This window comes from Anarhichas minor, unplaced genomic scaffold (genome assembly GCF_050575085.1).
Source record: "Anarhichas minor isolate MPS153535 unplaced genomic scaffold, ASM5057508v1 ptg000046l, whole genome shotgun sequence".
NCBI lineage: Eukaryota > Metazoa > Chordata > Actinopteri > Perciformes > Anarhichadidae > Anarhichas > Anarhichas minor.
In genome coordinates, this window is record NW_027466492.1 from 1,362,306 (window position 1) to 1,387,500 (window position 25,195).

The window sequence follows — 25,195 nt, forward strand, 5'->3', positions numbered from 1 at the left end:
TCACCAAATAGTAGCATTTGTTCTTCTGGAGTAAACTGAATGTGTGGAGTAATTTGAGTACAATATATTTGACCCTCATCATGTTTTGTAATAATGGCTGCCCATTATATATGATATGGCAAGAATAGTTAGAAGCCTCTGAAGTTTAAACCTGTTCTAGTAAAACGTCTTTGTTAACCAAGTTAGATGGATAGATAGAAGGATAGATGAATAGATAGATAGATGGAAGGATAGATAGATAAATTGACCTCATGATGAATTCCTGTGTTGTATTCGACCCGAATATTGTCAGTTCCTTGGTCTCAGCGGAGGAGAAAGGTGCACTTCTCTTTAATCATTATTTTTGGGGAAAGTAGAACGAGGTTTTTGGAAACTGGAGCAGTTGTGAAACACGTCCTTTTCTTGTTTTCCTGTGTCAGCAGCAAAGACTATAAGAAGTGGACGTCGTCATCGTGACGTCTCCCTTTAGCTTGTGGCTGCTGTGAGGCCTTGAGTTCACACCTCAGCTCTCCCTCCTCCCTCTCCTGTTAATCCTTTTATTGCTCGTCTCCCAGACAGATTAAATAAGACTCCATCTCCCTTCAAGACAGTCTCAACTCAACTTTACCCTCAAATTTACCCTTAACTTTGTTTGCTCTCAAACTTGCCTTTAGGTCTCTTCTAAAGAAATTCATGTCTTTATTAACATGTGGGATGATAAGAAAATTAGGTTTATTATTTGAGACACTCTATGAACTCCAACTGGGCTCCAGACATGACTTACTGTTCAATTTTGACAAAGGCTTTATTTTTGACATGTTAGCCGTTGATCTTTTTTTTTTTTGCAACCGCAAAGAGAGACGATGCAGCAAATTACAACCGAACACTGAATAAAACATTTTTAGTCGACAAAATGTTTCATGAACAAAGAAAAGGGTCAAAGACAAAAACACAGACAACTCTCAGACCGGACAACGCCGTGGCAGCGACCTGTCAATCACAAGGTAGCCACGCCCTGAAGTATTTGACTCTACACTGTAAAATCTAATTAGTTAACCTTACTTAAAAAAAACATGCAAACTGATTGCCTTGAAAAAAGCAAGTAAAGTAAGGTACTCATTTCATTCAAGTATAAGTATACTTACACTCGAGTTTCAGTAACTAAAAAAAAACAAGTGAAGAGTACTTGCAACTTTACTTAAGATGTACTCTTGACTTAGTAAAGCCTACTCAGAATTACTATTTCAAACAACTAAATAATTTCAAGTGAAATATACTTTGTGTGTATTCCAAGCAAAAAAAAGTAAATTATGGTCCATGTATACATGGACCATAATTTACTAAATAAACATCATGTTGTATTGAAGAAGACTTCAAACTAGAGATTGAGACCATAAACTCATGTTTACAATGTTTACTGAGGGAATAAATCAAGTGAGACATAGAGTCATTTTCTCCAATAATCAGTAAATTGAAAAAAATGCCCTTTACAATTTCCACCTTAAATGACTTGTTTTCTTCAATCAACAGTCCAAACCCCAATGACTTTTTGATTGATTTAGAAAATTGTTACCATTTGATTTTCTGTTGAGAGACTCGTTGATTCAGCTCTAAAACGCTCTTAACGCTTACTGTTTAAATAGACTTTGACTTGGCTCAGTGGTGTGTGTGAGTGTGTGACAAATACAAATGTAGAACAGAGCTTAAAGTGTGAAATATTGGATTTAGAATGTTTCTAAACACCTCTGTGCTCGTGGGTGTGGAAGCACCGTACAGGAGGTGTTCTGAATATCAACACTCATCCTTTAATCCCTCCACATTACACATGAAGTAAAGCCCGGCGGCCACTGGAGATGTTGTCATAGGCGTCGCGGCAACAACAACCATGTGTCTGATGTTTTTGCCCGTGATTTTCAGGTGTGTGTCAATGTACTCGAATGTGTGCGGTCTTGTTTTGAGATGCACTCAGAACGAGGCACATACGGCGGGGTTCCCACCTCCCTGTCTGTCTGTCTCCCCGTCGGTGTGATGTACCAGAGGACGTCTGACTCTGTGTCAAACACGGACTCTAACCTGCTTCATGGCGCTCTCATGGCACCGCAGTGGTTCAGTGGTTCACTGGTTACAGCTGTTGGCTCACAGCCTCAAGGACCCGGGGCTCTGCAGTATGTTTCATATACTCTGTTGTGTTTTAGTATTATACAGGGTTTCCCACTGCGTATTTTAGCAGGGGCAGATTGCCTCTCCTGAAATAAAGACTGCCACCTCTACCTTTTAAGATAAATTAAATATAACATTGACCTTCACAGAAAAGGGAGACATGAGTGTCATCCATTTTCTAAACTGAAAGCCAGATGAGATGTTCCAGGATCAGACAGCATAGCAGATTTACAGCGAATGATCGATCACTTCGTAGGTTCACTTCACCGTTCGCCAGAGCAGCAAGTCGCGATAATAGGAACAAGAAAACATTCCGAGTTTGTAGAAGTTGAGAGAAGTAGAGGTGAATGGCTCAATCAGGTGGGGATGTGTGAGGCAAATACAGCTTAGAATGAGCAGAGCTGCCAGTCAAACACCAGTCTGAAGTTTGATCAGCTGGACACATAGTTAGGATGACCAGCTCACCAGTTCCAAACCACAGATACGATGAATGTGGACGTTGTTTTGTTCAGCCAGAGCAAGTGTTGCAGTACAGAAAGCGGCCGTTATTGAATGTTGTGTGGTGTGAAGGTTGTGTGGTATAATAACGAGTATAACAAGTGACAGAGTCCCCAAAGGGTAAACACAGGACATACAGGACTTTCACCTTGGAGATCAGTGTCCATGTCCCATGTTAAACCAACATTTGACTTTATGCTTGTCGCTGAACATTACGTAAGAAAGTTGAGCAAGGACAGTTGTTATTTATTCACGTAGTTAAGGTTTGTAGGTTTTGTTCTTACCTTATTATTTTTACACAAACAATCATGGTTTTTCTAACCTTAACTGAGAAGTTTTGTTGCCTAAACCTAACCAATCCTTTCACAACGTTAACCACATTGTGCCTTTGTGATACGAGGCTGGTTCAGAAGCATCAACATTAAACGTATCTCGTGGTTGGCAGGAACCTGCAATGCCAACATTTTTTCTGGGTTGATCATGAAACACCGACCACATAGTCACAAACCATAAATCCTATAAATAGTTGGTCTTTGTACGTGTTGTCTTTCCCCGAGCTGGTAGGGAAGTTTGGCCAAATTCAGGACTCTTAATTTGCAAATGAACTGTTTTAGCTGTCCACGGAACATTTACTTTGGCCTTTCATTGCTGATTAAATGCGAGCGCCCCCTATAAATACACACATGTATAAATAGAAAAGTGTGCCGACAGCTGACCTCAGCCGACTTTGGCTCTCTCTGTAAAGAGCTGACTGAATGAAGTGCTGTCCAGTCATGTAGTTTGATGTCAAGCTGCTGGAGCACTGGCCGGTTTCCAGAGAGGAAGTGGAGCACTGACAGATGGAGAGGGGGAGGAAGAAAAAACAAGATGAAGACAATTAGTTGAGAGAGGTGAAGTGAATTGGTGAAGTAGGGAAACTAGACGGGAGAGAATGAAGGGTAGGTGCAAAAAATAAAGATAGAGGAACTTTTATGTGTATTTTAAACTGCAGTCTTGTGCAGTGCAATCTTTCATTTTTTGGTTTCTGAAACTCCTGAATTTAGGAATTGGCCTCTCCTTTTACCTCAGGAGCTCAGAGTCCTGAAAGTGAGTCAGCGCTCTCCTCATGTCTGTCAAGCCTCCGGCCCACTTTGGGTCCAAAAGTCATGATTTATAAAGCAGTGAAAGTAAAGATGTCCAAAAAGGAAACCCTCTCATCAGCTGTCAGAAGCGGCGGTGGGTGGGTTGAGTGACACTTGGTGCTAAGACTTCAACTGGGCCAGGAAGTTTTTAAGGTCCTCCTAGACATTCATATCTTATGATAAAAGAGGCACTATTTTCAATGTCTGTGAAACACACTGGATTCAGTAGAGTTGAATGCAATAATAGATTCACTGTGCATCAAAAATAATACAGCAAAACGAGGGCTGGTCAGTGTAAATAACCACATACATTTATAGACGTCAATACCACCTTTGTGTGTGTAGCTTGTCTTCGTTCCTCTTTATTGTATTAAGACATTCGTCCAGCGTCTTTAAGTTTTGTTTCCTGGTTAATCCCTCCCATGTGTTTCCCATGTATCCCACACTGGATAAAACTAGACACGCGGTAAATGAATACAGGCAGGTAATATGAGACAAGTACAATCATCAGAAAAATACACCACAAGGGTGAAGGGAGACGTTCACAGCTAATACCTACCACCTTTATCAGCATGCTCAAGGGGGATGAAAGACTTGGCTCACTTTCAGAGCAGAAATCCATGAATCCATAAGTCAGAAGCCCCTTTTTGTTCAGTCCATTAATCAGCTTGACTTTTACAACATTAAATACAGACAAAAAAAACTCACGACAAACTACAAAATGTAACTGCTTCTCTGACTTTTGTAACTCGTCAATGTCAAAACTGTTGTAAACACAAATGAGGAAGCAAACTAGAGAGTCTGCTGTGATTTGAATTTAAAAAAATGCCTGAAGTGACTTCAGATCACTGGTCCTATTTTAAATAACCTTGTACGTACACTTAACAACACCGGCTTCCGGCTCAGTGACAAAACGGCTGTTGAGATTTAAAGTTTCTGTGCGGTCACCTTCAACGTCACATCAGGATACGCTCCACTTATTAACCGGTCAGAGGGAGCAGGTGGGAGATGTGTGGGTGACTTTAAACATCCAAGTGGACAAAGCATTTAATACAAAACGAATTAATAGGAATACCACCATTGCAAAATGACTTGTCTTTTATTTTTAAGTGGTACCACCTTATTTTACAAAATGTTTAAAGATGGAAGTGTTACGATTAATTAGATTTATCCTTTCAGTCATTTCTCACTGTTTCCAGCTCCGTAAATGTGAGGTCTTGATGTTTGACTTTGTCATTCTTCATAGTAAATCACAAAAATCTTAAGGTGTTGGACTGTTGGTCAAATAAAACTAACAATCTTAATACTTCATTCATTTTTGACTATTTTCTGATACTTTAAAGACAAGACGATTTATTATGATCGCAAAATAATCCGTAGATTAATCAAAAATGTAATCTGGTAATGTTACATTGTAAACAACCAGTCCGTGTTTAAATTGACAGGAGCAGAGCTAGTTAACGTTAGCAGCACCGCTAACGGACGAAGGTTCAGTTCTGTTACATTATGATGCGTTCAGGCTCTGTTCAGTGAGAATGAGTATTGGGTGAAGGTAAATTATAACGTTAACATGATGTGTTCACATGTAATCTCGTAAAATGTAGTGTGAAATCATTTTTGGGACGATGGCAAAAAAATAGTCTGGATCCTTGTAGAGACCAGCTGCTATAATCAAACAACAAAGGGATCTGTATCTGCCGATATGGATCATCAAGGATCAGAGATTAGTATCAGCGGCAAAAGAAACGTGATCAGGGATCTCTAACAGTTCTATTTGCTCTCTTTTTTCTGTTGTGTTGATCCGATCTGTGACTCTGATCCGTGATTGCAGTTAAAACACAACTCCAGATGGACACAACATTGATAGCAGTTGACTTTAAAGAGTAACGAAACCCTCGAACCACTTTTGTTCCAGCTGAAAACCAAAATGGGTATTTGGTGGTGTCGACCCTCATGTCGCTGCAGTGGCCGACCAGCCCTTTGACTTAAACGTTAGTCCTGTGCATCATGAAGGAAGATGGAAATAATAGCGGTGACATTCTCTCTCTCTCTCTCTCTCTCTCTCTCTCTCTCTCTCTCTCTCTCATATTACTTTATCCTGCTGTGTGCTCACCCTAACATCCATCCATTCCCCATGAGTGTGTGTGGGTCATCGTGTAGAGACAGTGCTCCACGTCTCACCCTGCAGAATGTGTGCAGAACAGCTGTGATGACTCCTGATGGTGATTTCTCTCTCTTTTATTGCTCCATCTGGCTCTTTCTTCTTTATCGCCCCGCCTCCCTTCCTCCTCGCTGCAGCAATAATAACAGATCTGATGTCACCGTTGCCATGGCGGCCGTGTGATGACTCGGCTGGTTGACTGGTGGCAGACGTCAGTCAATGAATGGATCATTATATACCAGAGTATTTATCAAAACAGGTCAACTACATGGATTTGGATCAAACTGTAGGCTGTGCAAACAAACCTATAGTATATAGTAGAGTAGTTATTAAATACTAAATGTTCATAAAAACATTCATAAAACTTTATTGTCTTTCACATAATGATATAAAGCTGTCTTCAGTAAGGGGCTCAATAACAACATAGACTCACATAAAATGACATTAATACAAAAACAATTCAATAAATAAATAAGCAGATGTGCAAAGCTGCATTAGAAAACACTTTATCTGGCCTTTTTATTGACCTATTTCAGTAATAAGATTCTCGAGATAAACAGCAGTAAGATGATACACTTACATTTGCTTTAGTAGAGGTAATGTGGTCTGTAATGAGTACTTTGATGATGTCTGTATACTTTAATGATATCAGAGAACACGGTACATATAGTAGCATAATGACTCGCACTACCAAAGATGATGGTTTTATTATTATTCATTAATTTAATTTCTATAGTTTGTATTTGCCAAAAACAGAAGATCACTTTGGACTTTACTGTTGGATTTAAAATTGTTGGTACTATTGGTATTCAAACACAAAAACTGTCTTCAGTGGTAGATTATGTTGTTGCTGTTTGAAGAGACATCTGTTATTCAGTCCTGATGTAGCGGAACAACATAGTCGGTGTGTTTGGGATCAACACAACAGTGTGCTTACCATCTGTCAGCCCTACAACTGTATCCTGGTCAATGGAGTATTTATGATGGAGAGTGTGTGTTAAGCCGCTGAACTCTTTGTTCTTAACTCTGGCACACAGTTTAAAAGCTTCTGTTGGACCTACGTTAATGGGATTTAGGTCACCTATCTGGGTCTGTGCATCAGGTCCACCGTAAGTAAGTAGAACTACAGAAAGGAAGAGGCTCAGTGGTCTGATCTGGGATCTGGAATCACTTTAGAGCTGAAACAATTAATCCTTTGAGAGTTGGCAACAATTTTGATAATTGATTGTTTTAACCCATCAAGCAATCGTTCCAAAATGGTCTCCCTCCAGCTTCCCCAATGCTACTTTTTGTTTTATAAGATTACATCCGTCAAAGACGTTGTGTTTTCTACTCCGTTTGTTTGTTTGTCAGCAGGATTACTGAAAAACTGTCGGCCGATTTTCATGCAACTTTTTACCATTCAGCCATTACACGTTGGAGCGTGTCCTTCTAGTTGTTAAATTGAATATCTTTGGGTTTTGGACTGTTGGTCAGATGAAACAAACAACATGAGGACATGTCATAAAGACACGCAGCCCTAATTCATTTTACATTTGAACAGTGGCGGGCCGTGCATTTTATACCTGGGCCTTCACTGTTGTCCTGCAGCTGAAATACCACCTTATAACCACATGATGGCGCCACAGTTATCAGTTTCTAAGGCTGTAACTATGTACGTATTAAATGTACGTACATTACATGCACTATGTACATAACGTTCGGTACAAGACTTGCAATACGTTTGAATAGTACTAGAGCATCTGGAAAATGCAGAAGCTTATATTCAGGAAAATATAATGTTTTCTGCGCTCATGGAGGACAGTGGGTCTCAGCTGGTCTGGCTGTGGGACCAACCATCACTCCTTAATGACAAGTCGCGGCCCAACGAGATCGTCTTATGATTTTACTTTCACAACTTGAGCATTGTACGTACTGCTCTGCAGTGTCTTTCCTCGTCTCAGTCTCCTGTGTCATGGTGTGTGGTACATATCACGCAGTCAGAATGCCCATATTTGATTGGCTGAGCTGCATCACGTGATGTGATTCACTACCCGACAGCCTCTGCTGTTTCGTTTCACGATAGTCACGTGCTCGCCCACTGACCAATCACAGCACACTCTGCACTCGCGGCAGAGCTGCATGGACACTGAGCTGCACGTTATGCTGACGTCATTATAGGCCGGCTCGCAGGCGCTGACACCTCAAAGAATACGCCCAACATGTCAAACTAAAGATCTGATTGGTTGAAGACTATGACAATCAACAATATCGTCTCCATTTACTTTAATCTGCACATGGATGCAGGTGTGAGTCTGCAGGCCTCGGGCCTGTCTTCTTACCTAGAGATTCTTACCTAGAGACACAGAGGTGGAATCTGATTGGATAAAAGCTCTACTTAAAACAAGCTGCACTGGAAGCAGAGCAACTGAGGAAGACAGTAGCTGTGCAATGAGAAAATAAGATAATGGGAAAAATATTTTTATAAATTATAATACATGTACTGTATTTAAGAAAAATTATAAAATTATAAAATAGATATAGCTTTGTGATTCTGTTTAGGCCAGCAGAGAAGGCCTTGCTGGCCCTGACGGCCCACCACTGCATTTGAATGTGTTTGATCAAAGTTGAACAAACTTGTGATTATGTTGATGAGATGTTGGTTTAAATGTTGCACAGCTTAGTGGCGTAGTGTGACTGGGATTAAACTGGTTCCACGCTTACCTTGATAATAACGTGTTAGCCAACATGGGCTGTTCCACTGAAGGCTCCGACTCATTGGCTGATGGTGGCCTGCTTCTCTGATGATGAGCCGGGTGGCCGTGCTATCTGGTTCAGTGGAGCAGTGTATGTAGAGCTGTTGTATAACTAATCTTAATACACCACACTGCTGCTCTCGTTGTTGTTGTTGTTGAGGTGTTAATGGCACATCTGGGAGAAAAAGGAAAACAGCCAATCAGAGGTGAGCAGTCTCTAAAGCGCCGATCAAATATGAATCAAGATTCTCTCACTGCGTTGCCTATTTCTCACCTCATAAGATTTCAGAAACATATTTTAGTGTAGCGTTTCGCTGTAAAATGAGGAAGATCGCCCCGAGCAGTGTTGCAGTGTTGGAGACTCTGCTCTGATTGGTTGTTTTCCTTTCAGGCGAGGACTCTTGCAAATGCCATTAGGAGCTCTAAAAGGAGGAAGAGGAACCCCATTTTTTTCATATATCGTTGGAATATAGTGACAGTTTGAGCAAATATGACACAAAGTTATTTTTATTAAAGTCAGCGACTGTAGCTTTATAGTATTAAAACAAACAATGACTTAAATGATGAATAGAGGATCATACTTGTTGCTGGTTTTCTTATGATGTCAGTTTTTAATCAGCTGTTTTAACTCTAGTGTGGAGTCCAGGACGTTGTTGCTCGTTTGGCCGGTTTGCTGGCTGACTTCTTTTGGGGTCTGTTAACTTGTGTATTCACAATCTCACCAGATGTAGGTCACTGTGTATTTCTGAGAGAGTCTCTGTAGCTTCTGGGTTAGTTTAAACAGGCCACATTAATACAACCAGGACTACACACACACACACACACACACACACACGAGTCCTGCTGAGTCTAGTTTTCCTATAAATGCATTTTAAATTGATTCAAACCTTCTTCTCTCCCTCCAGGTGAAGGTGGTGCTTGTTTTTCCTCTCTCTCCTGTCCCATTGTCCTCCTTCCTCCTCTCTCTCTCTCGCTCTGTCTCTGTCTCTCTCTCTCTCTCTCTCTCTCTCTCTCTCTCTCTCTCTGTCTCTCTCTCTCTCTCTGTCTCTCTCTGTGATGCCGGGCTGTGGGTGAGTGTATGCCTGTGACCAGACTGAAGCTGGGGAAGCTAAAGGTGGTGCGGCGGCAGCTGCTGCAGAGGTACAGAACAACACACACCTACGCCGTCATCAGATTTCATATGTATTCACGCTGCCTTAAAGACACTTGTGTTTGTGACAGTTATTTAAAATAGACTGAAAAAAAGGAGACAGTGCTTCTGTACAGAGGGAACCTGAACGCATCATCTACAGAGGGCTATTTTCTTATTTTTCTGGCAATTTGGTGTGACTGTATGTTTATGAAAGTTTGAGAGTTGGTTGCATTTTGTCAAATACGGGATCATATGTGATTATTGAATCTGAACCCTTATGTCATCCTTAGTCTCTATACTTCATACTGTACATCTCTCTCATTTTCTTTTACAATCTTTTACATATTTAAAAAAATATTTAATTTCAACATTCTTTTGTTTTTTTGTATTGTCAAATGATTCATTTTATTTATCTTTCTTGACTGTTGTACTTGATTATCATTTTCTCTGACTATATTTTATTTTATGCACCAAACCACCAACGCAAATGCCTTGTTGGGGAAAACCTACTTGGTAAACCTGACTGATTAAACTCAACATTTGTGACTACAGTTAAAAGTAACAAAAAGTAAGTTTTGAGTGGCAGCCTACTTAATGTTGATGCAACCTGATCAGCAGCAGAAGGAAAGACATCCTGATGGAATCTGAATCATTGAACTCTTTATTTTTCACAAGCTGCATGCTTGAAATAGCCGGAGGTCCTGACTCAGAACTATTCGGTCGATAAGCTTTAATGTAGATGAACCTGAAGCTGACAGCAGCTCAATCGGTTCACTAGAGCAGTGATTTTCAACCGCTGTGCCGTGAGAGATCGTCAGGTGTGCCGTGGGAAAATGTCCAATTTCACTTAATGAGTCCAAAAAAAACATTAGAGTTGTTGCAAATACTTTGCCATTGTTGAGCGTCTGAGCTGCAATATAGTGTCTGGCTAAGTAATACATGCTCTTCCATGCCAGTGGGTGACAGTAGGTAGCGCAGTAATGACCTTGTTAATTTAGGACAGTAGAATGAAATGACACGCGGGAGATGTTGCGATGACAAGACGAACAGCGATGGAGAAATATTTGAAAAGGACTGCGCTAAACCTCCAGTTTCAGGGACGGGGACGTGTGATCACAGACGTGTGATGCAGTGAAAGTCTCCACCGCTGTGTTCCCGACTGCGCATTTTGCTGATAAACTGGGTTCACTTGGCGATTTGCGGACTTTGCAGCTCAGAAATTTAAATTTCAACTGCTCAGCAATCCGTTTGCAGTTGACGTGGAAAGAGCACCTGTGGAGCTGATAGCCCTCCAGTGTAATGACACTCAAGGCAAAGTATGACTCTGAGGGCGCTGCACAGTTTCCAAGCTTCACCCCTGAAACGATGCCTTAACTCCGCCTACATGCTGCTCAAACGCTCTGCATGTTTGGAAGCACATACCTGTGTGAGCAGCTGTTCTCTGTGATGAAGAGGAACACAAACCCACACAGGAGTCGTCTCACTGATGCACACCTTCACTCCATCCTGAGGGTTTCCACAGCACAGAACCTAACCCATAAGATATTAATGAACTGGCAGCCAAGAAAAGATGCCAAACATCTGGGCATAAAATAATGTAGTCTACCTAAACATGTATTCTTTTTGCACTTTGTCCAATATCCCTTCTATCCTGTTTATTAAATGGTGACTCTATTTGGCCCTCAACGTAGTCACAATTTGTTATTTTGCAGCCATTTGCTATAATCAAAAAAGTTCATTTTATTTCTCATTAATGTACACTCAGCACCCCATCTTGACTGAATACTTATGACCATGTGATATTTCAGTTTTTCTTTTTTTAATAAATTAGCAAAAATTTCTACATTTCTGTTTTTTTCTGTCAAGATGGGGTGCTGAGTGTACATTAATGAGAAATAAAATGAACTTTTTTGATTTTAGCAAATGGCTGCAATGAAACAAAGAGTGAACAATTTAAAGGGGTCTGAATACTTTCCGTACCCACTGTATATGCTGTATTATACTGGAAGGTGTCATTTTGTAACGTTTTTGGTTGTTGGTGTGCCGCAGGATCTTTTTAATGTAAAAAATGTGCCTCGGCTCAGAAAAGGTTGAAAAACACTGCACTAGAGAAGCTCCTGCACATTTCAGATCAGCAAGGTTTACTCAACTTCTTTTAAAGTATCAAACATGGAGCTAGTCTTTATTCTTTCTTTTCAATAATCTGAATTCCTAATTGACTGTATCAGGTACGAACACCAGCCGTTTGTGTCCTGCCTGGCCGGCCTCTATGGCTGCCAATGGAGACGATACCAGAGAGCCCGGGCCCAGCCAGGAGAGTGCTGCTGCAGCAGGGTAAACACACACACACACACACACACACACACAGCAGTGAGTTGAGTTTGGTCGGTTTGCTGATCGAGCAGAGAGTATTGATTCCCCAGACAGATTTTTCGTCCTGCTGACTCCAACAGTGCGTTACTGCTTTTCTCTGAAAAATATGAGCACATATTCACTCTGTCAGCTTCTATCAATATATACTGCCTCCATATGCACTCGGTAATATGATTGAGCTCCTCTGTATCTGCCAGATTGTGGAGCATCAGGGAGTCCGATTATGACTGTAAATCCTGTTAACATGAGAAAACTTTATTTTCCCAAAACACTGGAGCACAGTGTTAAAACCTACTTTCTCCAGGTAGAAGTGGGTAGTTTGGTTAGACCAAACATAATACATGACTTCTGTGTGTGTGTGTGTGTGTTTGTGTGTGTGTGTGTGTTACAGGTGGAGTGTGGCAGTTTTGGCCTCCTGATCCTCACCTTCTTCCTGAGTTTTTTGTTCCTCTATTTCTGGAGTGAAGCTCAGAACGACTACATCGACTTCGACTGGTGGGTGACAGCACAGCACATGCAAATTGGCACGTGCACACACAGGCTCCTGTTGGTCGGAGTGTTTTTGTGATTTGAAGGGCATGTTGTCATTGTGATGGGGATACGATAGAAAACTTTATTTATCCCGGGGGGAATTGCTGTGCAGCAGTTGCACTGCAAAGTAGGAAGAGTGTAAATGCAAGATAACGATAGGTGCAAAAAAAAACAAAAAAGACTAGATAACAGTCAGATGCAAATATGGTGCAATACAAAATATATACAAAATATACAATGATTGTGTCATCAAATATAGTGGGGTAGCAGATACCTGTAGATGTGTATGTAGAGTATACAGTATGAAACCTGAGGTAGTAGTGTAGGAGTGCATGGTTAATACAGAATGTAAGGATTATGTCCATGATACTTGTTATGGTGAGTTGTCTAAGACGTAAAGGAATGAGTTAGTGGTGCAGGTATGAGTCCTAAACCTAGGAAATGAGTCAGCAGTTTCCTACTTCCGGTTCCCTCGTCTCGAAGTCAGTGTGTTCATTGAAAGGTTTTTGGTTAGATGCCTGAGATATGGTCTGTGGTTAAAACAAGCTGAAGAGATGTTAGCGTTTCGTTCTATGATGCAAGATACATCAGTAGATACTCCTCTCATGAATTAGTTGAAGCTTTAATGTTTCTTACGCACGGCGGTTGCTAATTAGTGGCTAAATGAGACTACACAGGTTTTCGCGTGAAATCAAATTACCAGTTGGAAGCTTCGTGGTGGTGACGTTGAAGTCATGCCACCGTGGTGTAGTTTGTTTATAGCCTAATGTTAGCTTTTCACTTCTGTCAGTTGTATTTATGCTTCAGAAATCATAAAAGTGGTGTTCATTTGAGAAGATTATCTTGTGTTTGCCACAGAGCTCATTTTCTGCAATACAAAATCCAATGTAAAAATGTTTTTATCCTTTTTTGTCGAGGAAAAAAGTGAGATTCTAACTTCTGGGTTGGCCAACAAGAATCCATCATCCCTGCAGCACTCTATTGCTCATCCTAATAGTGAATACATGAATGCATGACAAGACCAACCCATCATTCAAACTTGATTGACATCACGAAGCACACTGGTTGTTCTCGTGCCTCTTCAGGTTCAACTTTGGGACTCTGGGCTTCTGGTTTCCCTGGTCTCTGGTCCTGCTGGTGGTCGCTGCTGCTCTCTTCACATACATCGCTCTACTATTGGTACGGACACTGATGGGGTTTCAGCCTGTCTAGAATCCATGTGCTGAGAAAACCTTTGTCATCTCTTTACAGCTACTGTAGTGTTCTTGAGCAAGACACTTGGCCTCTCTGCTTCTGTTCTATCAGAGATGAGCAGTAGTGCCACTTTATTTTATTTTTATTTTTATTAAACCAGAGTGTTAGAATCAATGTGTTTCATTAGCCCATCAACCCTCCCAGCCCTTTGTATAGAGAAAGATTTGTCTCAATATTATTTGTGTGAACAGATCGACAATCCGTGTGTCAATTTGCAATCTGTAAACAAAAAGCACCTTCCACAAATACAAAAAAAGATTTGTAAAATTACAATTTTTCTTCCACCAAAATAATATCTGAGTACATGAAATTAATTTACAAATAAATGAAAAGCATTTGTGATCCCATCTTCATTAGTTCTGTAGCAACTGAGGGCCAGGCAACACATCAGTACATTTTTCATTTATTGTTTCAGAATAATCATCTTTTCTAAAATATGAGTCTCAATTTATTCAATTTATTTTGTATAGCCCAAAATCACAAATTTGCCTCAGAGGGCTTTACAATCAGTAAACATGCGACATCCTCTGTCCCGGGACCCTCACATCGGAACAGGAAGAACTCAGATCTGTTTTTATATTGCAAAATATTTTTATGAGTTTAGAAATCTTTTTCTGTATTTGTGGATGGTGTTTTATTTACACAACAATTGTTCATCTCTTCACTCATGAAACTGAGACAAATCTATCTCCAAACCCTTGTGCGGTATTTAGGTACCTGTCCCCTTGCTTGAGGGGACAAATATTCAGTTAGACTTATCATATGATACAGAAAAACGCACACACATGAAGTGAAGGAGAAATCTGCACCAACAGAGTTTACTTTGTCCTTAGAGAGAGAATCTGAGGCGTATAACTATATTGTCAGCAGTGTTAAGATATCAACAAGTTTTCTTAAATCTGCTAAGGCATAAAAAGCCAAGGATTTCATTGTTCATCAAAAAATAAATTGTGATTTAACAATGTTGAGTTTGCTCTAGTTGAGTAGAAAGCGCATATGTTCTGGACCGGTCCAAACTGACACAAGATAAGACGGTACTTTATTCATCTTGAGGGAAATTGTTTTGCAGCAGTTGCAGTACAAAGTACAAAGAGTGTAAACATGTGCAAATAAAACAAAATACAAACAATAGAGAAGCAAGTGACTAGAAGCAGCTTTATGTAACATGTTTTGATGAATATCTAAACGTTGTTCAGGTGCTGGCAGTGTGTCTGCTCTCTGAGGGACAGAGGCTGTACCTTCACTGGAGCCACAAGGTAATGATAATAATAATAATAATAATAATGCTTATGAATAAACACAAACACTGACACATCAAGATATCACATGTGGTGTTATCTCCTCCTGTGTTTTTGTCAGACTGGCATCGTGGTGGCGTTGGCCTTCTCCGTCACAGCCACCGCCATCTTGTCTGACCTCTGGAGCAAAGAATGGAAGACTCTCCTTCTCTCGCTGCAGGTTAGTGGATCCTGACACACCAGCCAATCACAGGAGAGAATTTCTGATCTTTGTGTGTGTTTACACATACGGTAATTTGTGCTTTATGATTGACATTTTGGCCAATCCTCTGTCTTTTACCTTGTCGTTCTCTTCCTCTTTGTATCGTTAGGTGACTGCGCCGTTCCTCCACGTGTCCGCGGTCTCACTAATGGCCATCCTCTCCTGGCCAATAGCGTTGCACTTCTTCCGCATGAACAAGAGAGGTAAGCAAGCTGATGAGTGTTTGATCTTTTGGAAGTGAGGTGGGACTTTGGCTCTCTGTAAGAATGGCCAGTCGCAGCGGTTGTAGATGTATCTCACCAAACATTTATCTTTAGATTTATTAGTCGATTAATCGGTTGCTTTGGTTATTATACTAATTTAGTCCATTAGCAGTTTTTATTGTTAAATTTAAACTCTTTGTACATGTAAATTGTTGATGTTGGGGAAAGTTATAGAGAATATAAATCTAGAGACCAGCATAACCAACAGCTGTAGCTGGAGGGAACAAAGAGCTGAAGGACCTTGTTGTAACGAGGGTTATGGCCTTAAAGGCTTCAGTTGTAGTGGCTCTGAGCTGCCCCGCCCGCCGGGGATAAAGCTTTTCTAAAAATCAAACGTACCCGTCAGCACCGTGACGCACTTGTCTGGCATGCATTGTACAGCTGTAGACCTCCCTGCCAACCTTCTTTCTCCCCCTCCTCTTCCTCTTAACAGAAAATCAATGTCTCCTTCTCCTTGTCCTGCTCCTCCCCTCGTCTCCCGGATGCTTTCTGTCTTCTTTCATTCACTCAGTTTTTTTCTGCCTCTTCATCCTTCTGACCTCTTTTCTTACCCGACCTGCCCATTTGGCTGCAGTCTGTTTCTTCTTACTTGTCTTTGGGACTCCCTCTCCACTGCATTGGCTCTGACCTGTACGTCTCTCTGGTCTCCATGGGTACTGTTCCTGGTTGCCATGGTGATTCAGCAGGGTAGAGTGATGCTGAGTCATGTCGGGGGTCTCTCCTGGCAGGAGATAAGTGACAAGTGAGAGATTTGCTCAGGATGTAATATACTGTAGCTCTCGCCTGTTCTGCTGTATTGACCTGAACGCCCACCCAGGCCTGTAGTTTCATGGATGCTGGCTTAAGCTGGAAACAGAGCTTTAAAGGGACAGTCTGGATCTGTTGAAGTATGAGGTACTTATCCACAGTCAGTGGGCCGGCACGCCTCCAGTATGGAAACACAGACAGGAGTACCAGACTCATTTGACAAAAACAGTCATTTGACATCGCACGGGAGTTGCTGGGCTACTGCTGCCTCGGTCACTTAGTCTGCTTGTGTTTCTTGTGTTATGTTTTATTTCTTTGGTGTTTTAAAGGATCAGTTCAGATTTACCACAGTCACACAATAATGCAAACAAACAAACCGATCGAGGCAGCGGTAGAACAGCAACCTCTGTGTTCTGGGAGGTAAAATTACTGTTTTTGTCAATGGAGTCTGATGGCTTTGAAGAGAGCATCGATAACAGCTTCAGTCGGACAGGGCTGACTGACAGCAAGGTAAGGCAGTGATAATAATCTAAATATAGCCTACACTTCAACGAATAGGGATTTTTTAAGGTGTTTAAGGTTTTGGTGCTGCTCCATCCACAGCAGTACATTGCTTTGCTCAGTAGCACAGGGAACATAATCAATATCACGATATAGTTTGTTGATTAATAAGCAGTACCAGTTTTCACACTGCCACTGATTTATTTGATTGCATCAATCAGCCCTGAGCCCTTCTTATCCTTTCACTATGTCTTTTAGTGATATAAGTAGATGCTGTATAGAACTTATAGTATGTAAGTCAGCTAAAGGGAACAGTCAAAGCTCCACATTTAGGGTGGTTGGCATTTACATATGAATAAGCTTTTTAAATAATAACGCCCTAAGAAATCTTAATTTGGTGACCTCAGTGGTTTAAGTTCTCACCCTGCTGCAGAAATGTAATGTTTGGTAAATATTCGTTTTTCAAAGACAATGTATTATGGATGAACTTCCTGTTTCCCGTTGTATGTTTGAACAATTGTTAATATCAATGATAATGGTCAAGATACTTTATGGAAGACATGTAGCTTCCCGGGCGGATTTGATTCCAAACCAGACATTTGGCTGCTGATCAGCACCAGACCACCACGCTGATCCTATCAGGACAGATTTACTGTATCTCATCCTGATTACTGTAAGTTTCTACTCCAGCTACCACACTCCTTCAGCCCTCAACTGGGCCATATTTAGAGGCTCCGAGGTGTATCTGTTGTTGTTTTTTGGATTTGTTTGTGTGTGCGTAGCAGATGGACTTGTGTATGTGTGTGTTTTTTGTGCAGAGTTGATTATAAAACATGATGTGATGCACAGATTTCATAAGAAGCTCTTAGTTTCGGGTGACACGAACAAAAACGCAGTTATGAATATTATATATTTATATATATATATATATATAGATATATATATATATATATATACTGCCAATAGATCCACCTGAATCCAACACACTGCTCCTTTAACTCCTGGATTGAAAAAAGCCAAACATAACTTGTGTTATGAAAGTAATAAAAAGTCTGTCAAGTCAAAGTGTTTTTTTCTTTGTGTGTTCTTCAGTGCGTCAGGTGGCTGTTCTGGGACTCTACCTGTCCGTGCTCTTCTCCCTCTACCTGGTCCCTCTGGGAATGTACTCGCCCTGCATTAAAGAGGCAGGAACGCTGGGACCCGCCCCAACACTCATCGGACACAGAGGAGCTCCGATGGTGAGACTGAACCGAACCGTGACAGCTGGACCTGTCTTAATTCTTCAGTCTTATTGGTTATGGTATTTATTATTTCTCATTCTGGGAACGTTTTTCGTGTGTAGCTTGCTCCAGAGAATACTGTGATGTCGTTTGAGAAGGCAGTGGAAGCTGGAGGAGAAGGACTGGAGACTGACGTCACCATCAGGTAGTAACGGCTCTCACCTGTGTGTGTGTGTGTGTGTGTGTGTGTGTGTGTGTGTGTGTGTGTGTGTGTGTGTGTGTGTGTGTGTGTGTGTGTGTAAAATAGTGATTAATAGTAAATAGATCAACTTGGTGTGTGTTTTCAGTCTTGTATCTGTCATAAACAATGACGGAAGAAGTAGTCAGATCATTTACTTCAGTAAAAGTACTAGTACCACACTGTGAAAATACTCATCTACAAGTAAAAGTATTCATTGTCCAGTTAAATGTTTCCGGTCAGTGTTTTACTATATTATATAATGTAGATTAATATTACTGCATTAATGTGTATGTTACATTTTACTGCTGTAGATGTTTTAACTCCTTCATATCCTATAGGTTGGTTTAATCTGCATCAATGCATCATATTCTATAAGATCATCATGTTTGTAGCGTCTCTGTCCTGTGAGAACCTCGTATCTCGAAACAGATCAACAGTCCTGTTTTCAGCTTTGTGACGATGCATTTTCCAGCTGATCCAAGAGGCTTTTTAAAGAGTTTATTTAGATGAAGAACACTTCATCCTTCAGTTTATCACAAACACTCAGCATCAACACATCTGGAGATACGTGGTTTTCACTGGGCAAGAAAGTTATGAAAAATTGTAATCTGCAAAGTCAGTAAAGCTGTCAAATTTAGTGGTGTAAAAAGTACAATATTTACCTCTGAGACATTGTGGAGTAGAAGTATAAAGTTGCACAAAAGAAAAATACTCAAGTTAAGTTCTTACGACCTCATATTTGTTCTTAAGTACAGTACTTTTCTGTCATTTTCCAGGAGCTCTAATAAAAGAAATAAAAGCCCTAAAAATCAATCTTTAAAATCAAACAAATAGTTTCAATGTGACCCTATTATGTTTCACCAAAAGTGAAATTATGAAATCATTAACAGTGTTGAATAACACGAGAGATTGCAACATGTACAATTATCAGAGCAGTCAGTCTGGTGCTAATTGTACAGATCAGACGCTAGCGTGCTTAGTGGGCACTAAGGTGATTACTGCCATGCTAATCCAGTTAGCCGTTAGCCCTGCCATTAGCCCAGAGCAGCTGGGGTTAGCACACTGTTTTACAGCCTGAAAACAGGGTGGATTAGCAGCGGGATAGCTTAATCCCATGCTGCTGGTGACCCCGGCGAGACTGGTAGTTCCTGTGTGTGTGTGTGTGTGTGTGAGTCAGCTTTAATTTGATTGCAGGTGTTTTGAGGGGTGAACAGAGACTTATAGAGTTAAATGCTTATTGGTGACTTTAATCATCCTCTCGTCATCTCGTCCCCCTTCCTTGAGTCATTTCCTTTCCTTTTCACTCCTCCTCTCTGCTCACCTATCCTTTTATTCCTACTCACCTTATCACCACTTACCTCTCATTTCTGTGTCCTGGCCTTCCCACCTCTGTCTGCAGTTATGATGGGGTTCCCTTCCTGATGCACGACTCCACTCTGAGCAGAACCACCAATGTCGCAGAGGTTTTCCCAAACCGAACACACGCCGACGCCTCCATGTTCACCTGGGCCGAGCTGCAGCAGCTGAATGCTGGCGACTGGTTCTTATCGGTGAGGCTTTTAGTTCGGGACGTGGCTTTGTTCGCTCAAAAATATGCAGCACAACAGAAGTGAAGTGTGATGGAATGACTGACATTGTAACCTTGAATATGTTAGAACTTTGATGTTATGTAAAGATCACTCAGAGATAACTGTAAAGTAAAAACAGGTATGACTGTTGTATATATGTACATTTGTTTTGCTTTTTTCTTCTCAACACTAAATTACAGTATTGTTGCTGGATGAAAACAAATCTCCAAATTCCATCTCTACAGCAACTATGCAAATCTGCCTTACCTTTAGGTTGAGGGAGAATTTTGGAGCGTTGATACAGCTACTTGGACAATCAATGTCACACCTTTTTATGCACTGTAACTTCTCCTTCTCGTTTTTTCTATTACCGATATTTACTGGAAGATTTTCAGAGGTAAATTATTGTTTTAATCGCAAATTTGAGGTCCATCTTGCAACCAAATTGTGTTGTATTTCTTGCTGCAAGAGGACACTGAGTACATCCTAGTTAAGTAGTAAACCTGGACGAGCACAGCACTAGCAATGATCTGGTAAGAGAAAGTGAAGAGTAAATGGGTACCTCTAAGTAAAACAAAACACTTGAATGAATGTGTTTATACCAGTGGATACCACTGGACATCAACAAGAGTTTTATATTGTTTTTCTATTTAGTATTTCTTTTTCTAAATACAATTTTTTGTCGATTTTCAATAATCAAAATAAATCAAAATAAGTTTTTTTTATAAAAACAATTCTATGAATTCTCAGAATGACTAAGCATCTTTTTTTCAACGCACTCTGTTACAGAGGGATCCCTTTGGGACTGTGTCGTCCCTGTCCGAGGCGGACTGCTCCCAGGCCCAGAACCAGTCTGTTCCCTCACTGGCCCAGTTTCTGGAGTTGGCGGCCTGTAGCGATAAAATAGTGTTGTTTGACCTGCACAGGCCATCGTACGGACATCCCTACTATCAGTCATACATCAACACCACTCTGCAGGTGGTGCAGGCCCACATCAACTCCTCACAGGTAACCCCAACCCACCAACCCTGGCTTTAACAACTTCAAGAGTAGTTTTTCCTCATTTACCGTTTGTTGCAATTGGTGAAAGTGTATTTTGTGCATACATGGATGTGTGTTTGTTTACAATCGTGTGTGTGTGTGTGTGTGTGTGTGTGTGTGTGTGTGTGTGTGTGTGTGCGCGTGTAGGTGATGTGGCTGCCAGCTGAGGACAGGGAGCTGGTCCAGGCTGTGGACCCAGAGCTGCAGCAGACCTCTGGAGAAAAGGCGTCTATTCAGGAGCTGACAGACGGCCACATCACCAGACTGAACCTGCACTACAGCACTATGTCACAACAGCAGTTCAGGTACACACACCATCATTCAGAGAAATAACCGCTATGAAAAAAACAAACATCTTCGGCAATTTTAAGCAAAATGTTTGTGATTGCTGCATTTATGTATCAGCGATTCATGCACAATTTGCAGCGAACCCTTTCATCGTTGTTGACAGATTGTCACCTAAAAATACCCAGATTGGTTTGAAATGATTTTCACCAAACTGATATAACCTCGCACAAAAGTTGCAATATGTTTGTTATTTTACTGAACACCACAGTGTACAGAAACACCACTAATAGAAACTGAAAAAGAAATGAGGAGAATACAGACTTGCTCCTATTTATGCACCAGAGAAAAACATGAAATAATGAAACTACATTTGTGTGATTCTACTGCGGAAATGTATTTGAGTAAATTAAATAAAAATGTGGACATTTGCATTGTAATGTCCAAAACAAATCCTGATTAATTCACAGATTCAAAAAAATAATGAAATTAAAATAATATCCACTAAATGTACCCATACAGTACATTCAAGCACTCAATTGTGCAGTTGTATTTACCTGTTTATGAGCTTATGCAATGGTCTCCTCTGTTTGTGTGTGTGTTTACATGTGTGTAGTTATGTAACTCAAGGTACAGATGGCCACCACGGTGACTCCATCTCGCTGTGTTCACACCAAATCGTGGAAGTTTCACTTAAATGGCTCGTATGTGTGACGCCATGCTGCTAGTACGCCGGGTTCTACAAGTGACTGTCTGTCCGTATATTATAGATTATATATATTTACAAAAACTATTTACTTTAACCAGGATGCAAGGCCTATCAAACCTTAAGTACACCTGGGTGAGAGGTTCATGGCAGGAGAAAACAGAAGAGGAGAGAAGTGGTCGAAGTGAGGAGAAGCAGTGGAGGAGGTACACACAGGTACACACAGGGTGCAGATGGGAGTTGAAATGAAGAGAGTTGGTTGAGAAGAAAAGAGGGTACGAGAGGAGATGAGTAGCAGGCTTACCAGAGAAACGAGTGGGAGGTTTAGCACTTGTACGTAACCAGAAGCTGTGGGAGAACAATCTGGAGAGAAAGATGGTTGAGTGACTCTCACGTTGACATGTTTTTTTAACACAACTCACACAGTTCCCCTTGTTGCTGGTGATTCATCTTCTCTGCAATATCTCATTGAAAACATGGAAATATCAGCTTCCGTGGCGCCACATTATTCACCAACGGTTGGATGAATCATGGTGTTACATTGTGGGGTAACAGTTGTCTCAGAGTTGTGCTCTGAAGCACTTTTGTTATTATTGTAATCAGAGGGTTGTGTTAAACATTACATGGTGATTCTTTTCTGTCTCTAAAGGACAAACTGTCGAGTTGTATCGTTCAAGACCTTTTCTCACTTACAGGCTTTCATTTAGATACCAGTTTATCAACAATACGGAATCTTTTTGTGGTGTCTTTGTAATACAGGATGCCTTCAAAAAAACACACCACTGTAAACTTTGACATTTAAATTAAAAGTAGGATACACTGTACGATACACCTGATCAGTATCGGTGCTGTTTCTTTGTTTTTGTCATGATACAATTCGTAAGCATACACTAAAAGAGTAAACTTTAGAGAATTGTCAAATGCATATACAGGTACCTGCACTAAATTTGACCTCTGCCCTGAGCCCAACCTAAGCATTAGGAGCCGGGGATCCAAACCACCAACCTCATGGTTCAAGCTTCATGTTTTGTGTACTCTGCCATACATTGTATGTGGACCATTTACAAGGTGACCACAATGACTGAAAAGAGTCAAATCTATTGACCCATACAGTATGTTACATGTTCATATTCATCTTTCATAGCAGTCTGTAAAAGTGGATGGTATAAAAATTACAAAATTAAAAAAGCACAAATAATAAAAAGAAAATAATTAAGATTCATCGATCCGACTTTTTCAGTCCTGATCCTGATACCTGTGAGTACCGATCAGGTACCGGTGTTTCTTTAATGAGCTGTATGCCTCGCTGTGTGGAGGAGACTGGGATCATTATTTTATGTATAAGGTAACCTGACTTTTTTCCCCACAATACCTGATTCAGCTATTTGAATCAGTATCGGCCCGATAACTGATATCAGTGTTGGTGCGTCCCAAATGAAACCCAATTAGCTACGGTAAAATATCTGCATAGCTTTTAGTGCAAAACAGAGTTAGCTTCTATTGCTTGCTGCAGCTGGGGCTCCTCGCTGTATCAACAGCTTTTGATTAAGATGAAATCGCACCATTTGAAACGAGCTGTTTTGAACCCTTCAGAAATAATAATAACCAGTTTATACAACTCCTGGGGATTATACAACTCCAGGCTGGACAACCTGGCAAAGAACAATTTCTGTATCTCTCAACAGATGGTCATTAGACTTTCAAAGGACGCTTTCATCCCGACAATCTGCCAGGCATACAGAGAGAGATACCTGTGTGTGTGTGTGTGTGTGTGTGTGTGTGTGTGTGTGTGTGTGTGTGTGTGTGTGTGTGTTTCAGAGTGAGGGGAATTCAATACTGTCATTGTGATGAATAATACCACTCTCTTCCTCCTCTCCACCCTTTCCTCCTAATCCTAATGAGGCTAAATTAGGTACAATTATGAAATTATATTTCAATTGTTTTTTATATTAAAACAAAAATAAAATAGATTAATAATCACAAAAGCACTGTTGGAATATTATGCTATGAACTGACAAATCCCAGTTTAAACCTCTTCAATCTAACCACTGAGTAGACTGCAGAGGGCCCAAAGAAAGACACACCCACTCAATATTTAGAGCCCAGTTCAGTAAAGATGGAGGATCACTGAAGACTACATCCAAGTTCAACAGTATTCTCTCCCGTCATGTAACACTGAGGGGACGTCAGCTAGATGGAAGTTTGAATCTTTTCACTCTTTTTCCTTTGAGGCGAAAATTATTTCACATGTAAAAGATACGAATTATTCAGTTTTTTCTCTGTTAAAATAGTCATTGCTGAAGAAAAAACATCAATATACACGTAGGTAGTGAAATAATTCCCCCCCCCCTCTCTCTCCAGTAAGTACCAGTCGGTGAACATCAGCACCAACCTGTATGTGATCAGCCAGCCGTGGCTCTACACTCTGGCCTGGTGTGCCGGAGCTCAGTCCGTAACCACCAACTCCGTCCACATCCTGTCCAACATCAACAAGCCGCTCTTCCTCATGGTGAGCACATTCGCTACTTTTAAGAATGAGTCTTTCAATAAGTGCTGTAGGTTATTTTCAATGAGTTGTGTCACGTGTGGGACAGTGGTGCAGTGTTTGTGTGTGTGTGTGCGTGTGTGTGTGTGTGTGTGTGCTCTGCTGGAGTGGGAAGTTAAAATAAAACTGCGGGTCGCTCTAACCAGACGGATGGAGTCAACAAATGAAGATGAAAAGAAGAGTAAAGCAGGTCATGAACTGCTCAGCAGCTGCACAGTCCTGCTCTGAGCCGGTGTCTGTATCAGCAGAAGTCCGTTTAAAAAACCTTTAAAAAACCTTTACAGTGTTTCTCAGTAATCTCAGTGGATGGACACAAAAAACAGAATCTCTTTACATTCACAAACAGCACTCTGACACATTAGGGCTGCCCCCTCTTAGTCGACAAAACGGTCGTTTTAGTCTTAGCCGACTAAGATGTCTTCTGTCAACTTATTTCATGCTGAATCACTTATTTCCAAGAAGTTTATGAACACATTTCTGGTAAACAGAAGATTTAAAGTGGTGCTTTTGTGTGATTCTTTGTGGAGAAATGAAATCAACTAATCGATCAGTGTTGGTCAACTAACAAGTTCTTTGGTCGGGGACGGCCCTCTACACGACACGTCACTTTCTGCAGCTACCGTGGTGTCTTCCT

General features: G+C 40.8%; 1 protein-coding gene across 1 annotated transcript in view; it reads left to right on the forward strand.

Moving 5' to 3' along the window:
• The first annotated feature begins 9,732 nt into the window (after positions 1 to 9,732).
• The window catches only part of gdpd4a (glycerophosphodiester phosphodiesterase domain containing 4a), a 19,507-nt gene continuing 4,044 nt past the window's right edge, over positions 9,733 to 25,195 (forward strand). The window contains exons 1-13 of the mRNA XM_076111977.1: positions 9,733 to 9,794; positions 12,015 to 12,120; positions 12,551 to 12,654; positions 13,776 to 13,869; positions 15,141 to 15,200; positions 15,304 to 15,402; positions 15,554 to 15,647; positions 18,048 to 18,193; positions 18,298 to 18,380; positions 19,816 to 19,966; positions 20,774 to 20,992; positions 21,173 to 21,330; positions 24,378 to 24,525. Of these exons, the coding sequence (XP_075968092.1) occupies positions 9,733 to 9,794; positions 12,015 to 12,120; positions 12,551 to 12,654; positions 13,776 to 13,869; positions 15,141 to 15,200; positions 15,304 to 15,402; positions 15,554 to 15,647; positions 18,048 to 18,193; positions 18,298 to 18,380; positions 19,816 to 19,966; positions 20,774 to 20,992; positions 21,173 to 21,330; positions 24,378 to 24,525 (1,524 nt within the window). The remainder of the gene's footprint in view (positions 9,795 to 12,014; positions 12,121 to 12,550; positions 12,655 to 13,775; positions 13,870 to 15,140; positions 15,201 to 15,303; positions 15,403 to 15,553; positions 15,648 to 18,047; positions 18,194 to 18,297; positions 18,381 to 19,815; positions 19,967 to 20,773; positions 20,993 to 21,172; positions 21,331 to 24,377; positions 24,526 to 25,195) is intronic.